The sequence below is a fragment of the Nelumbo nucifera genome, chromosome 5 (assembly GCF_055504915.1).
Source record: "Nelumbo nucifera cultivar China Antique chromosome 5, China Antique-T2T, whole genome shotgun sequence".
Lineage (NCBI taxonomy): Eukaryota > Viridiplantae > Streptophyta > Magnoliopsida > Proteales > Nelumbonaceae > Nelumbo > Nelumbo nucifera.
Window position 1 is genome coordinate 47,460,149 of NC_142653.1, and position 17,521 is coordinate 47,477,669.

The 17,521-nt window shown below is 36.7% G+C and overlaps 1 protein-coding gene across 1 annotated transcript; it reads right to left on the reverse strand.

Moving 5' to 3' along the window:
- Positions 1–1,858: 1,858 nt before the first annotated feature.
- LOC148791540 (uncharacterized) lies at positions 1,859–5,510 on the reverse strand. Its single transcript, XM_088888863.1, has 4 exons — positions 4,562–5,510; positions 4,160–4,321; positions 3,044–3,901; positions 1,859–2,524 (listed from the first exon to the last, which is right to left on the reverse strand). Exons 1-4 carry the CDS (start codon positions 5,487–5,489, stop codon positions 2,292–2,294), a joined length of 2,181 nt encoding a protein of 726 aa, XP_088744989.1. The 5' UTR covers positions 5,490–5,510; the 3' UTR covers positions 1,859–2,291.
- Between the last annotated feature and the right edge of the window lie 12,011 nt (positions 5,511–17,521).

Genomic DNA, 17,521 nt, shown 5'->3' on the forward strand with positions numbered 1-17,521 from the left:
CTTTAGGTGAACAAATGCAGCGAAAGCATTTTTATTTTGGATGAATTGATTTTGATGCTGCTGTTACGTTGAAATATTTTTATATGAATAGCCTTTACCAAATGAAGTTATTTACTCAACATCTCTCAACCATCTGATGCGTTTTAGGGCTTAGTTTTAGCTGGACAGTTATAAACAGATAGATAGATATTGCTATTGCTTAAAGCCTTAAACCTCCTCTCAGCCATCTCTCAACAAATTTTTCATATTGTTGAGTCTAAACTCCCTCCATTATCTTGAGCTGATGGAAGTGGCAGAATTACCGAAATACTCAACTTTGTGAATGGTAATTTGGTTTCTAAATTTGTCCTCCCCTATTACACTGGCTATAAAATTTAGTTAGTATAATTTTTTAAAATTTTATCAGTTTTTGTATCTCCTACATAAACATTTGTATGTATTTTTTTTAAATTTTACCGAAATACTCAACTTTTTATAATTTAATTAGTATAATTTATTAAAGGTTAGGTTGGGTCGGGCCTACGTTAGACTTAAGCTTTCTGAGACCTCAGCTCAAGCCCGTCCCAAGTTTAGGTCAATTCAAGACTTCAACCAATGTAAATTTGCAAGCCAAGTTGGTCTGGACTTGAATTAGGATCACCCAAGTTGCACCGTAGATATAGGTGCTTTTTGAGTATAGACATGTACTGCGTATGGGTCCATTAGTTCATGACTTCAATCCGAAGCGCGCCCATGATTCAAAACTACAGCGCAACAAGCAACGGCTTGAGCGCTACTAAAATTGCTATGCATGAATAAAATGAAGTTCATGGGTCCAACTAATTTAATACCCAAAATTATCCAACATGCTACCTTTAATTACTAGTTCATATCAAACTAGACAAATTTGGTTTGATCAGTTCAACTTGGTTATGCAATTTTGAAAACAAAAGGGGCAATAAAGGAAACTTTCACTAGAAGTTTGTTAATTAGAAAACAAGGAAAAATCAACAAAATAAGGGAAAATAACAAAAAAACACTATTAACAATTTTGTTAATAGACAGAAAAACGAAAAAAACGTAAAGGAAATTTTGTAAAAATATTGGAAAACTAAAAATGACATAAATTTTTTTAATTTACTGATAAAATTACAGAAAATTTTACTAAAAAAAATAACATAATTTTTTTAACATGTTAAGAGTAATATTTGTCAAAAAAATACTGAAATCAGAAAGTAACTAAAAATAAAAATAAGGAAAAATTACAAATCAGCAGCTTACTTTACATGATTAACTTATTAAGTACTTTAAAATAAATTAAATAACGTAGTTTTAATATCTTACTTCAAAATTAGTAAAATGAATTTCACAAAATTTATAATAAAATTAAATTTAAATTATTAATAAAAGAGTAACATAATTTAAACAATAAAAACTGTTATTATAATGAGAAAAAAGAGTAATTAAAGTTAATACAAATTAAAAAACATAAGCTAATTAAAATAAAGAAATTAACTTACTAAAAAAGTAACTCCCTCTTCCTAATGCCTTCCAGATTTTTGTTAATTTGTTAGAGAATACATAACCCAGAAAGAATTCTAAGATGGATAGGGTTGAGCTTTACACAATTATAGATGTCCTAAGAATGTTATTTAACAGAGCTTGTGCATCACATTTTTGAGTAATAAAACTAATGAAATATAGTAACATAGTAAAAAAATATGATAAATAATAAAATCTAACACCTTTATCTAATAACACGTAACCCAAAAGTAGTTTGGATTGAGCTTGATACCATTTGACCCAATTGATATTGTCATAAGACTCATGCCACAATTTCTTTAAACAACACTTGTGCATCACATATGGCCGCTGACTAGTTACGGTCTGATGCCCATCAAGGATGATCTAGGCAGCCTGATGGTCTGATTGATTCTACAGTCGCACAACCTAGCTAGTTATGTGATAATATTTGAACAGTGTTCACAACTTTGACTATGTATTTTTCACGGCAAATCTAAATTTGTTTAAGTGGAATGTTATAGGAGAAAACGGATCTCCTGAAAGTGAAAATCATTTACACACCTTGAGAGCACAATGTGTACAAGTAGGAGGGATATTCCCGATGTATAGCCGGATGCCATGCTCTTACGGTGTATACATGATTTTTGCTCCGGGAGATCCGAGCTCGTTCCAGGAATAAAGATATTCTTGATCCAAATAGATAAACTAATAGTTCAAACTGGAAACGTGGTCCCACTATTTCTTGCAGTATTAGAAAGTGTAATCAAGAGAAGTCTAATCTCATTGCCTTAATTGGCCAATTGTACTAAATTTTCCATTAAAATTTTGAAGAAAAAGGGAATTATTGTAGATGAACACGTACCTTGGCATCCATTGGGGAGATAAGGATTCCCATGGTAACCTTCTATACAATGGCAAATATATTCACGCTTGTTGTTAGAGTTGGAGCAGTAGGCGTTGTTTCCACATGCATTCATTCTTCCTTTCTCACATGTCTTGTTTGCAATTGAACTGTCTACCACTACATATATATCCAAAAATAATGCTTTTAAATATTACTTTTTTCTAATTAAGAGATATTGAAAATATATATTGATTACTTCAGCCATGATCAAATAGAATATTGGGTATAAGATTAGGGTCAATCTTAATTAGGTTTCAGGTTGAGGCTGACCCACACACCAGGCCCAAGGTATAAAATATTGAAGAGAAAAAAGATTATAACCGAAGGTAGCTAAAACACTGGTACTTTTATTTGGATGGGTCGATCAGATGGGGTTTCATCAAGTCGGGTTGGATTGCCTTGAGATGGGATTTAGGTTGAGCAAAACCCATAATACAGAACACTGTGAGTCCTATATGGAAGAGAAGGCGAACTCTTGGGGCGATCCAGACAAAATCCCTTACCAGATCAATGGTTTCGATTGATGACTTCAATATCTTTCCCGCATAATAGATTTTCCCTACATTTTAATTTAAATTTTGAAGGAAACAAACAATAAAAAAAAAAAAAGATTAACTATGTAGATTTAGAACATACCTTGGCATCCATTGAGGAGATAAGGATTCCCTTTGTAACCTTGTATACAATGACAAAGATATCCTGCACCATTTGTGGAGTCAATGCAATAAGTGTTACGCCCACAGGCATAACCTGTTGCATCTCTTCGTGCTTCCCTGCAAGTCTGGTTTCGAATTGCCCAATCCAATACTATGGAAGTGTTGATCCCGACGTTTCGAAGGTATTCAACGTTGTTTCTCATATCCCAGAGGTGTGAAACTTGTGAATCAAATGTGTCCTGTTCGTCGGACATAAGAACGGCGAACCCACATCTACTAATATTCCAAGTGTATGCGAAGTTCTTACGGCTATCTATGGATGGAGAGAAGTTATTAAGATCCTTTGGTATGGTTGTCTGGCAGCAACCATAGCCACCACAAGACGAAGGATCTGTGAGTACTTTTGTATCGTTCAAGCATGATGACCAACAGTCGACATAAAACGCCTTGTCCTCGTAGTCATACAACATTCCATGTGCATCGCAACCGATTGCCATGAATCTGTTTCTGGTGTCTGAGAGCCTGTATGCATTTGGAAAATAATAGCTAATACCATGGCTCTCCAAGTCATCTGCATCCATGTAGCATTTGACACCGCCCAGAATGGAGATCGTCAGTTGACCTTCAAGTGATATATTCAGAATGTTATGATGCCATCCCCGATCATCGCCATAAAATGTCAATTTCGGAAGATGGGTGGCAGTGTTGCAGAACAACCTGAACTCGTCACTTTTGTAGCAGATTGGATTATCACCCACTAGACCAAATGGGTATGGGATGGTAACATTCCCACATTTGTTTTGGCAACCGGGAATCGTATTTGATGATGTCGGTATTGCTGTTCCCATGTGAAATCATCACCACCAGTAATTGGATATGAAATGTAGAATTAAAATATTTTTCTAGCTAATTTCTTTGATGATTTCAGGCTACATCATTGCACGAGTGTTTTGCACATTTTCATTTATGAACAAAAATTTTGCAACAAAATATAAAATAAAATTTGTAATAAGAGCCGCACATGCAGGGCCAAGTGAGCACGATCTACAAGCCCTAATCGCGCGTTATCTTTATTTTACAGCAAACGAACTCATACCTTGGCAACCATGGGGGAGATAAGGATTCCCTTGATATCCTTGCAAACAGCGGCAAACATATCCAGGGCTGTTGTTGGAGATAGAGCAGTTGGTGTTAATCCCGCATGCATAATTTATGCTTCCTTTCTCACATGCCTTTTTTGCAGTTGGCCAGTTGGATGCTAGGCACACAAAACAATATTTCTTAAATCAAAGGCTGCTTTTCCAAATATTAAGATTATAAACTGAAAATTGATCAGCCGGCTTATATAACTCCAAGTAGAAGATATTAGCAAACTGTTGGAACGAGCAAATGGCACGATGCAGAGAAATCACATAGAGCATGTTCTATAAATGGTTGTGATTGGTGAAATGCTTGCTCCATGTCATCAAAATATATTGTAAGAATAAAAAGGTCATACCTTGGCATCCATCAGGGAGATAAGGATTTCCTTGGTAACCTTCCAAACAGTGGCAAAGATATCCAGGGCCATTTGTTGAATTAGTGCAATAGGTGTTGTTACCACAGACAATATTATAGCCCATTCCTCCTGCGTCCTCGCAAGCAGCCTTGTTTCGAATTGCCCAATCCAGTATTATTGGAGTTTGGATGCCAGAATTTTGCAGGTATTTCAGTTTGTTTTTTATATTCCGAAGGCGTGAAACTTGTGAGGCCATCAAATCCTTGTCGCACAGAAAGGCATACCCGCATCTAGTGATATTCCATGTGTACCTGAATTTGTAAAGGCTACCTGTGGAAATTTGAAAATCGGTGATACCCTTGGGTATGGTGGTCTGGCAGCACACAAGGCCATCACATGATAAATCCATCATAACTTTCGTATTGTTCAGGCAACCTGAACGGCACCCCACATAGAATGCCTCGTCCTCGGAGTCATACAAAGTTCCAGATGTGTCGCAACCGACAGTCATGAATCTATTTCTGGTGTCCGACAGCATGTATGGTTTTGGAAGTTCCCAGTAATAATCATTCCCTACCAAGTCTTTGTCCTCCCCTGCGTAACATTGGAAAGCCGCCAACATGGTGGTCGCCAGTTGCCCATGCAGAGATATGTTAAAAATTGGTCTATCATCGGAATCGGAGTACATCGTCAGCTGGGGTTCGCCATTAGTGGTGTTACAGAACAACTGAAAATCTTCATTCAGGAAACACTTTGGATCATCGCGGACGCCAAACGGGTATGGGATGCTAAGTTTCCCACATTTCTCTTGACAGCCGGGTTTGGTCAGAGACGATGTCGGCGATGCTGATGCTCGTGCTACTGCTGTCTTGGTCATCAACAGCAACAGTAGGACCAAATGAAGCAACATGGACCAAAGCATGGTCATAGGATAATCGATCCTGGTGGGAAAAGAAACAAAACGCTACTATACCGGGAATTATATGAGCCATGCCACCATATATAAGTGTTGATCCAAGCTTTCTATGGTCACGGTTTAATTAGCAAGTCAACTAAAGTTAATGATTCTCTCTCTCTCTCTCCATCATCTTCACTTCAGATGTCAATAAACTAAAAATATTTTTCCAATTCACTAACGTTAAGGTCACGGTGTGTTATATTAATCAAATTAAAGCCCATACAGAAAGCTGATCGGACAAATGTGAATACCTTGTCTTGACTGAACGAGTAATAAGCTATTAGTGTATTAGTATTAGCTTATGGAGTTTGCAGTAGATTGATCGGACTAAAAAAGTTGATAAAGCAGTAAGCTGGTAGGTGACGGTTTACTTGTTACTCTGTCTGGTTCAAATGATTTGCTGATCCAAGGGATGTCATGATGAATAAATGAATGCACAAATCGGAGAAAAGAATAAAACACGGAAGAGAAAAAACACAAAGAAATAGTTAATCCAACACTAATACTGTAGTTAATTAAACCCGTCACTAAATATCACTAAACCCAAATGGTACGTTGGAACATATTGGCCCAAGTCCCCACATACAAGTCTAATAATGTAAGCTGCTGCTGGAATCCAACAAGATAGTGAACATCAAGGGTTCATGGACGATTTTAAATGGAAAATCTGGGTCGACGGTTTCGTCTGTACCTATAATAAGACTTCACGTCATAATCATATAACTTCGCGTGCGGGAGGGGCTGGACTAAATGTAATCTATCCGTGTATCTTCTTCGCTCGCATTCAATTCCAAATATTTGTAAAAGATTCCTTTTGGTCTGTTTTTTTTTTTTTTTTTTTTTGAAATGTCATACATTCAATTCCGATTCCATGTCTTTTAGAACTATTCCTCTCTTGGCGATATTATGATTCAAGTTTGGATGAGCTACGAATAAGGCCGTGTAAAATGGGATTATATGGCTCAATCATGTTAGTATTATGAGTCAAATCCTGATAATCTACAAACAAAAGTATGTCTAATGGGCAATAGCCTGCTCTAAAGGTAGTTTGAAGGGAAAAACGTCTCACATGAAAACACATAATCACTCTTGACATAGAGATGTTTTAGAGCAAGATGTTACATTTTTTAGGGCAGCAAATGGATCAAATGGAATTAAATATAAGTAAATATAAGTTGTATCTAAATTTGATTTATTTTTATTTGACTTCTAATTAAATTTTATTTGTTGAATTTAGGTTGGATTTGAATTAAATTTGGATATTGTAATTAGATATCAAATAGCATAGATAAAATAAACTAAAAATCATCAAAATATTACTTAACATTAATAAAATGAACTAAAAATGATTTTAATGTTGTATCACAAGAAGAAATGAATAATTATGTATATATATATATATTCAGGAAATGGAATTTAATACAGTAATTATCGCTTATTTCCTTAAAATACCCTCCCGAATAAGATTTATTCTTCTTTGAATACCAAACTCGTTGCATCGGCTGCCATCTGTCCAATCGTAGGGACGTAAAATTGGGCCTGACTGAGAGCTGACCAAACCAGCGTGAAATGTGGCTTGCTTGCCAGTTGTGAGAGCGAAAACAATGAATGCGACGTGAAATTGGAACCACCACGAAAGAAGAATCTCTCTCTCCCTTAAATTTTTTATAACCTATTCTCCCTACCTTAATTTTCAGAAAAGAAAAAAAAAATAACTTATCTTAATTTAATTTTACCTTTCCCAGAAATGCAGACTTATTTACTTTTTTTATAACCTATTCTCTCTACCTTAATTTTAAAAATAACTTACACAAAAATAATTAAAAAACCTGCCTTAATTTTTTGAAAAAATAATTAGCTTTGCCTTAATTTAATTTTACCATAATTTTCAAACGTAAAGATTTATTTATTTTATAATAACATACTCTCTATCTACCTTAATTCCATGCCTCCAATCTTTCTTCTTCCTTTTTTTCTTTTTTTCTTCTTCTTTTCTCTTCTCTTCTCTTCTCTTCTCTTCTCTTCTTCTTTGTTTTTCAATCGGATTTATTGCCAAGATGGTATAAGAGCAAGGCTATTGAATCTAGGCGATCAAGTTTCTTCTTCAAGTTGTTGAATTTAGGCGGAACAAAAGATTGAATCTGGGTTGATTGAATTAGATCTACAAGTAATACAACCCTATTTTTTTTTATTTCTTCCTTGGTCGTGTACCAAGAGGAAAACGAATGAATCTGAACCACTGAATGTCGGCACACCCTTGTGAAGTTTATACCTCTTTTTGTTTTGGATCGTGTGATCTTATACCTGTGAAAGGTGACTGTAGATCACAGATGACCTGTTTTCTTCTCTTGTTGGCTTGATTTCATGTGTGTAAGGATCTCTCTTAATGATTAATGCTTGTAGACCTTCTGGAAAACTAGTAGGCTGGGACAGTTATTCCATATAGGTCTGAAAATTAGTTTTGTCATATTTTTTTTTTTTGAAAATTGATGTTGTTCTTGTGCTTAGATTAAGTTACAGTTGAAGTGTGTGTGGACTGGTGACTTGTTGTGTGTGGAGTTTTTTTTCTGATATAAGGAGGGATCCTAAGTTGGGAATTTAGATAAAAAATTCTGTGTTGACCATGTTGTTTAAGAATTTTGCTACTTCAGGGGTTTCAAAAAGTCAAAATGGAGTGAGTGGGAAAATGGATATGAGTTTCCTCATGGCTGTTATTCCCTTTGACAGTCTGAACTAACTTGAATGGTATAGGGGAATAAAACCCTACATCAGTGCTAGGGGGAAAATATGATACATCAATGGGAAAGTGAAGGAACCAAAGAAAAGAAGTGTTGAATATGTTAGGTAGAACCAACAAAGTAGTATGGTGATGTCGTGACTCTTGGTTTCCATGCTGCCACAAGTAAGAAAGACATTTATGTGGGTTGAAACTACTTGTGAAATATGGGAACAAGCAAAGTTCATCTATTCAGAGCAAAGACACTATGCCAAGATATACAAACTGTACGCTGAATCCTCTACTTGCAAGCAGGGGGAAAGAAGTCTCTCGATGCACTATTTAGATCTGACATCGATATAGAAAGTACTTGATCACTATCATAATGTGAATTGGAAGTATGATGAAGATGCAAAGATATACAAGTCACTTGTATCTTAGCAACGGGTATTTGCTTTTTTCTTTGGGCTAAATCCTTCATATGAGTCCACTAGGGTGCAGATCTTGGGAAGTAAAGACTTTCCATCAGTTTAGGTGGTTTATGCCTTAGTTCAGTCAAAAGAGAGTAGAAGTGTGATGAATTGTATAGAGGGGGAACTAGTTGCCCTAGCTGCTCGGGAAGTTCAGATACTAATGTTAGAAGTACTTTTAAGAAGGGTGACTCTCAAAAGAGAATAGATGACAAGAGTAAACTTTGGTGCACTCTCTGCCAGAAGACAAGACACACCAGAGATACATGTTGTGATCTCCATTGAAAACCTAAATAAGCATAGGATTTGGGTAAAGTCAATAATTGATTTGGTCAAGAAACACAGTTAACAGATTCAGAAAAAGTATAACTCAGATAATATGGCATCTCAAGAGATTAGGCCCATGATAAATCAAGAAAGGCATCCCAGTTTTGACCCTAAGGAAGAGATTATCAACTCCTTTAATGACCATTTGGAGTTATATAGTAGGACTCTTTGCCATATGGATTCAGGTCCTACTCCTTCTACCTCTTTTGCATCGACATCAGGTAACACTGCCATTACCTTCCATGTGTCATCTCATACTTCTGATTCTCCTTTGGTAATTGACTACAAAGCCTCAAAACCACATCATGACTAGTAAGATAAATTTATTTTTGGCATACAACGTTCTCTTTGGGAGTGATAAGGTGAGACTAACTGATGGTTCATTCTCCACCATAGCCGGCCAATGAACCATATCTCTCCCACTTGGCCTTACCTTTTCTAATGTACCGCATGTTCCTAAATTACCTATAAATTTGCTTTCCATTAGTAATATTATTCACTCATTGAATTGTTCAGTTACTTTCTCTTTGTCTTCATGTGTGTTTCATGATTTGGCCTCGGGGAAGACGATTGATAGAAGAAGCATGGTGGATGGTCTATATGTGTTGGAGAATAAAACTAGTCTTATGGCTAAAGAGTCATTGAGTTCTTCTAGTGAGAATCAAGCCTATTTATGGCACAATCATTATGGTCATCTTTCTTTTGAGTCATTAAAGCTATGCTTCCAAAGTTGTTTGAGTCTTTGTTAGTGAGTCAGTTGTAGTGTCAGACATGTCAATGGAGTAAACATTATAGAAGTTTTTTTCCTTTAAGAAATAAAAGATCTGAATTTATGTTTCATATTGTTTATTTTGGTGTTTGGGGCCTTATTACTCTACCTAATGACGCTGCATAAAAGTACTTCATTACCTTAGTCCATTATTATTCTAGATACACTTGGGTTTATCCAATGCGATCTAGAGATGAAGTCCCTAAAATTGTGAAAGACTTTCAATGCATGGTGTTCACTCAGTTCCAAACTGAGTGGATTGTTCACTCAGTTTCAATGCATTGTGAAACTTTCTTTGCTTCGAGTGGATTGCTTCAACAAAGCTCTTGTGCTAGGACACCCTAAGAATGTGGCAGAAGCTTTATCCAAACCTGAATGGACAGATTCAATGAAGAAATTGATGCATTATACAAAAATGACACTTAGGAGTTGATGGATCTTTTTGAAGGGAGGAACCAGTGGGTTGCAAGTGGGTGTTCATAGTAAAACACAATGCTAATGGAACTATTGAAAGGTACAAAGCTAGACTAGTGGAAAAATGTTTTACATAGATATATAGAGTGGACTATGTAGAGACTTTTGCTCCAGTAGCCAATATGAAGTCTATCAAGATTCTTCTTTCATTGGCAATAAATCTTGTTTGGGAATTTCATCAATTGAACATTAAAAATACTTTCTTGAATGGTGACTTAGAAGAGGATGTATATATAACCCAACCTCCAGGTTTTTGTGCCAAAGGCAGTGAACAGAAAGTGTGTAGGTTAAAAAAATCTTTATATTGGTTGAAACAATCACCTCGGGTCTGGTTTGATAAGTTCCACTTAGCAGTTCAACAGATGGGGTTCAAACAATGCCAGTTAGACCACACTTTATTTGTGAAGAAAGGTGAAGGAAAAATTGCAATTCTATTTGTGTTGTTGTAAAAGCAATTGAAGATAGTTGTTATTGCCTTTGAACCTCCAATTGAAGATAGTTGTTGTTATAAAAGCAATCCACCATTTTTCTCAAAGAATTTCTCTTTTAATTTCATGAGTTTTCTTTTCCTTATAATGAAGTATAACCAAGAGATACAAATGAGTAAAAACAAGATGCCCAATCTTACACCTGCAAAGAAATAGATAACGAGTTAATAGAAAGCAGAGGTATCGTATAATGTAAGTACTTATTTCATATTGTAATTTTCAAAGGAACATGACTTAATGAATTGACGAATAGAAAGAAATTGAATGCAGAAAACATATTTTATAACACTTGGGTGAAAATTGGATTAGGACAAGAGCATTTACCTAGGGTGATCTTAAGTACAAGGAAAACATTATTCTTGCAACCTTGGCCCTTTTTCCTACCATCACCATAACTCCCCTTCAGGCAAGTGCAATGGTAAGATCCAATTGTATTAGTGCAACCGCCTATACAAGGATAATTATTTGGATCTTCACATTCATTTATGTCTGGCAAAAGGACAATAAATGAAGCATTAGGTCATACGCAATAAAGAAAATTATTATTACTTTTTATACCCCAGATTAATATTGTTTAATGAATTCATTAATCACATTTAAACCGTGTAATGAAAACAGTAATAATTAAACAATATTAATGGCATGAATATGCTTTGGAGGGAATGATTAATAATGAAAATTTTCCTACCAAGTAATGCAATACTTTTAATCTATTATTCAAGTTAGGGATCATGAAATTTCAATGATATTTTTTCTAAAATTATAATTTTCTATATTCTATATTCCAATGATATTATCACTATTATAAGTTCTGTGGGGGTTGTGTGTTAGCCACACATGGGGAACATATACCCACATGACATCTTAGCCACATATGGGAATATCTCAATCTCTTAGAAATTATTGTATAGGGAGATATTCCGAATGCAGGGAGTTAGTGTTCTGTGAATAGGTGTGGGTGGAGTTTTAGCGGTATCTGATCCAGAGTCCTTTTTGTCTTCAGCCTAACGTCCAAAGTGCTCATTGAACGTACAGCATTATCTCTTCGAACTGGGAAAAATCAGAGGGCTCCATGAAAAATTGCTTTGATCCATGAAGATAATTGATATGGTGCGGGATTAGACATACTTGTCATATATAGCATAAAATTCCTCAAGGAGTCTTCTACACTACTCCAGCTTTATCTCCCAAGCTTGAATCTAAACTTTGGTCTAATTTGGAGGCAAAAGTCTATTGTTACAAAATGGACAAAGCCAGCAGTGAGTTGTGTAAAGCTAAATACAGACAAGGCTTCATGGAGGATCCTTAGTCTGAATGGTTATTGATGATGCGCGATCTAGCTATTCTTAGTTAGAAGATGATATGGGAGCTAGTTGTGTAGTAATTTGGTTTGAATTACAAGAAAATAGATCAGAGAACTCGGAGTCGCTAACTCGGCGAGGTCGCTCCAATGCTTAAGTTAGTATTGTATTATTTTAGTTGCGAGCTAAAAGCTTGAGTGTAGAGAGAGCTAGTGAGCAAATAATCGCATGTACCTTCTTCTCTGGGTCTTTGGAGTTAATGTCTTTATATAGGCATTGTTTGGTGTGGGCCTCATGCACCATATCTGAGATTTCTAAGAGGTCATGCCTAACTAGTCCGAAATCCTCAGAGGTAACCACCATGCACATTGACCACCCTCTGAAATGTTTGGTACGTGGGCCAACTTTTGAAAAATGTGAGTCTTGGGATATGCATGTTGAATTTGTCGGTGAACACGTCTCGCAGGTCACTACCTGGACCTTAGTCAGGCCAACAAGCCCTCGAGGGAGGTCACTCCTCACGTCAAGGTCACTTCGGCTAGTGACGAGATGCTACAGGTCAGCCCTGGACGAGGTGCTTCTAGTCAACCTGAGTTGTTCTCAAGGTTGCTAGGTTGGCAGTGAAGGTAGGTTGCCAGGATGGGGCAAAGAGAAACCGTGATCTATGTCAATTTATGAGGGTGGATTTGGCCCTCCAATGACATCATGACACATCTCATCTTGGAATAACTGGATGACACCTGGACATCTTCTAAAAAATGACTTGGAGTCCTAGATTGCGGTTTCTCTTTGCCCCGACCTGGCGACCTACCTTCACTGACAAACTGACGACCTCGACCATAACTCAGGTCGGCTAGAAGCACCTCATCCAAGGTCGACTTGTAGCACCTCGTCACTAGCCAAAGTGACCTCGATGCGAGGAAAGACCTCCCTTGAGGGCTTGTCGGCTTGACTGAGGTCCAGGTGGCGACTTGCGAGACATGCTTGTCGACAAATTCGGCATGCATATCTTGACACTCCCACATTTCTCGAAAGTTGGCCCACGTACCGAACATTCCAGAGGGTGGTCAACATGCATGGTAGTTACCTTCGAGGATTTCGGACCGATTAGGCATGACCTCCCAGAAATCTCGAATGCGATGCGTGAGGCCCACACCAAACAATGCCTATATAATGGCACCAACCCCAAAGAACTAGAGAATAAGGTATGCGTGATTATTTTTCTCACTAGCTCCTCTGTGACAATCAGACAAAGGGGGAGGGGGGGGGATAGAACATGTACATTATGATCTTGCAAGTACTCACCCAAGAAGATAATCCTACGGGACGACGTTGGAGCAACTAGATCGCGCATCATCATTTACCTTGGCACCCATTGTTTCGAAATGTTTACCTTCGTTTTTTCATACATTGATCTTATCTTCGCATAAAGAATAAAGTAGAAAGATAAAGTTTAGATTGGTTACCTTGGCACCCATCGGACAGGTAAGGGTTCCCATGAAAAACTTTCTTACAATGGCAAAGATATCTAGGGCCATTAATGGAGTTTGCAACTTCTGCATTTTTCCCGCACGCAAAGTCAGACTTTCCTCTCTGCATTTGCTCGCAAGTCATGTTTCGATTTGCTTGATCAACAATCATTGTAGTTCTGAACTGAATGTTTAATAGATAGTCCACCTTGTTTCTTAAATTCCATATTTTATATCCAGTCGAAACGAACCAGTCTTAGTCCGAGAGAAAGGCAAAGCTGCATCTGCTGATGTTCCAAGTGTAAGCGGAACTGGTGTCATTACTATACGTTTGATGTTTTAGATCAAATGTGCCAAGATCATGTGGTATTGCCGTCTGGCAACATCCAATTCTTCACAAGATGACCCATTCACTTCTGTGGAAGTTTTTGTCATGGGAGTCAGACATGATGCCAAGTGTGTTACAACCAATTGCCGTGAATTTGTTCCGGGTGTTGGAGAATTTGGTAGTTCGATGGTTGACGCGATCCCCTGTTGATCTTGGTTCTCTCCCATGTAACAGGATGTAGCAGCCTTCCTTGAGAATGTCAATTGGCCTTGTAGTGATATATTCAAAATGCTATGGGAATAGAGAGAATCGCCATAAATCGTCAAATTTGGTGGATCAGTGGCAGTGTTGCAAAACAACTTAAATTCATCTCTGTAACAGGTTGAATCGTCACCAACTAGACCAAAGGGATACGGGATGCTAACATTCCCACATTTGTTTCGGCAACCAGGTCTTGTCTCTAATGATGTGGGCATTTCTGTTCCCACGCAAAACTACCGTCACCATTAATTGTATGTCAATTGTAACAATTAAAATGTTTTTTAAATTTGCAAGGTGCCAACCAGTAGGTTGGTACTTTGTAGGGTCTATGCAGGCCGTTGTAGAGACTTGGGATCCAATTCCGCCTGCACCTCGGTTGGGATGGTAAAACAATAAAAACGTTTTTCTAATTTCTTTCATTTCAAGCGAACCCTTGTTTAAGCAGGGATATGATGGAGGTGGAGGCGATGGTTTGGTTTCCGAAGCTCTGAGGAAAAGATGACTATAATCGGTACGGAATGAAATAGAATGATCAGACCTTGAGATGGGCAGCTGTATGTACATTAATTGGGATCAATTCCGGTGGCTTTTTTCAGTGTAGTAGAGATTATTCCAAATCCACAGCTGTGGGTAGGGATGTAGGAACAACTCTGGGGAGCATATGCGTCTTTTCTTAGAAGTAAACTTAAAAAAACATTTAAGTGAGTAGGAAATGCCGAGTGCATACTATGGGTCAATGGCAATTATCTCTTTGGACTTTTATTAGCTATAAACGCCCACTCTACTATGGGTTCAGTGACAATTACCCTCTTGAACATTCATTTGCGACAAAAACCCTCCTGAACTTACACTTTGTGACAAATGCCCCCTTCAGTAGAGTTCTATCAATTAATTTCAAAAAAGATTCTTATTGAACCATTTAAATTTTTTTTATCCCCAAATTACTTTTTCTAATTTATTTGTACAATTTTTGATTTGATTAGTTTTCAAAATATAATATTGAAGTCCCCTCTATTGCTTTAATAGATTATCACAGATTTCCGACTGAATTAAATATTCAAATGAAATCATAGGGGTTTCTTTCTGATGGTTAGACTATATTTGGTTTGAAGGAAAAAGTAGGGAAAGAAAGGAAATGATAGGAAAACTTATACAAGATTTGTACATCTTTCTCTACCTTTTCTTTACTTTCTACACTTTTTCCTTAAAACTAAACACAACCTTAAGATTACACAACCTTAAGGTTTCATTTGGTTTTTCTATATTTATTAAAAAAAGGAGTGTATAACTTTTATATTTTAAGATGAAGAGAGACATTTTTTCTTAGTGAAATGAAGTAAGAGTTTAAAGCAACTTGTTTTTCTATATGCAAGATGCCTACTGGTTGGTTGTAAGGCCTCTTGATGGGTAGTGGGTGGGGTGGGGGGGGGTATGCTTAAAAAGACTATACCAATAAAATGGCTCTTGTTATTTTTGCTGATTTCTTTTAGAGAAAAATGAAAGTATTTTTGGGTCAATAAAGATTTTAGAGAAAAGGGCAAAGAAAAGAAAATAACAAAAGTTCTGATGAGTATTTTTGTAATTTAACACATTTTCTCGTCTGCCTTAATGACTAGAGGTATTTATTTCAAAGAGAAAGTTAAAAGAGATCTTTATCACAAATGAAAGATTAAGAGAGTAATTGTGACTGACCCCCATAATATTGAGTGATTTTGATGTAAATGAAAGTTCAAGGGATAATAAAAATCTTACTAACCACCCCAACACTACGCTATCGACAACACCACCTCAGAACCAATACTAACCATAAGTCCATAAGTCAACTACCGACATGAAAAATGGGTTTTATATGTTTTCTCTGTCTTTGCTAAGCAGGGGAGTTATTCTAGAATTTTCCAGCAGTTATTCCATCTCGGTATAGGTGGCCATCTGTCAGCCACCCATCCATTCTATATTCATGACTGCTTTGGAATATTGGATCGAGTCAGAACAGACACATTAGTGATCTTTTACAATCTTGTTTCTCTCAACAGCATAGGCTGTTAGCCCCAATAACTAAAGTTTTTCCCTAGCTTCCCATCCTATCCCATCTCATAACATCCCACAAACCAAAATATGGGAAGAGAAGAATGTTCAAGAAAAATCCATTTTATCCCTCCCCATCCTATAAATCAAGCAAAAATTGCTTTGGCTGCTTTTGGTTTTGGAAAGTATGGTAGATAGGGAAAGGTGTTTCAGCAAATGGTTTAAAGTGCTTTTCCAAATTTTCAACCATTTTTATCACTTACGTCTAAGGATTTGGAAGCATAGCATTTCATACTTTATTTTCCAAATCAACAAATATAAATTTGGGTTGCAAGGTGGAAAGATAAGGATTCCCTTGGTGAGCTCTCAAACAATGGCAAAGATATCCAAGGCCATTTGTGGAGTTGGTGCAATAGCCAATAGGTGTTGTTTCCGCAGGCATAAATAACCAGTTGTCCCCGCTTCTTTGAGCTTCCTTGCAATTCTTGTTACTGGAGTTTGGAACACAAAATTTAGGAGGTATGAGATGTGAAACTTGTGAGGCCATCAACAGAAAGGCAAACCCACATATATATATATATATATTGATATTCCATGTTTATTTTAACTTGTGATGGCTATGAATTCTTAAATGAAAATCAGTGATACCCTTGCGTATAGTGATCTGACAGCATCCAAGGCCCCCGCATGATAAACCTGCCACTTTTGTATCGTTCGAGCATTCTGAGGAACAGACGACGTAAAAAAGCTCGCCATTGTAGTCATACAAATCGTTATATATGTCTGTTGTCAGAGAGCGTGTATGTCTTTGAAAAATTATATCTAATGACAAGTTTTTGCTTGTCCCCATGTAACATTGGTAAGCTCCCCAAATGGAGGCCGTCAATTGGCTTTCAAGTGATATATTCAGTTCAGAATGGTATGACTGACTATTACCATGGCCATAAATTATCAATTCTGGAGGATCAGTAGCAGTGTTGCAAAATAACTTCAAGTCATCATTTTTATAACATGTCCGATCATCTCCGACTAACCCAAACGGATATGGGATGCTAATATTACCACATTCCCACATTTGTTTTGCCAACCAGGTCTTGTATCCGACGATATCAAAATTGCTGTTACCATCATCATCGACATCGTCAGCTTGTTGCAGTAATAAAGAAAACGTGAAGCAAACACGGATGATACGTCACATATATATATATATTAAAACAAATTGATAAAGAAATTTTCTCATTTTTTATTTTTTTATTTTATGTCATTTTTTAAAAAACTATTGAGATGCAATTTCCTAATAACTTAAATAATCTTTTCTTCTGAAATTTCTCCTAAACTATCTCCCCCACTATTCACTACTTTCTCTAAAATTAT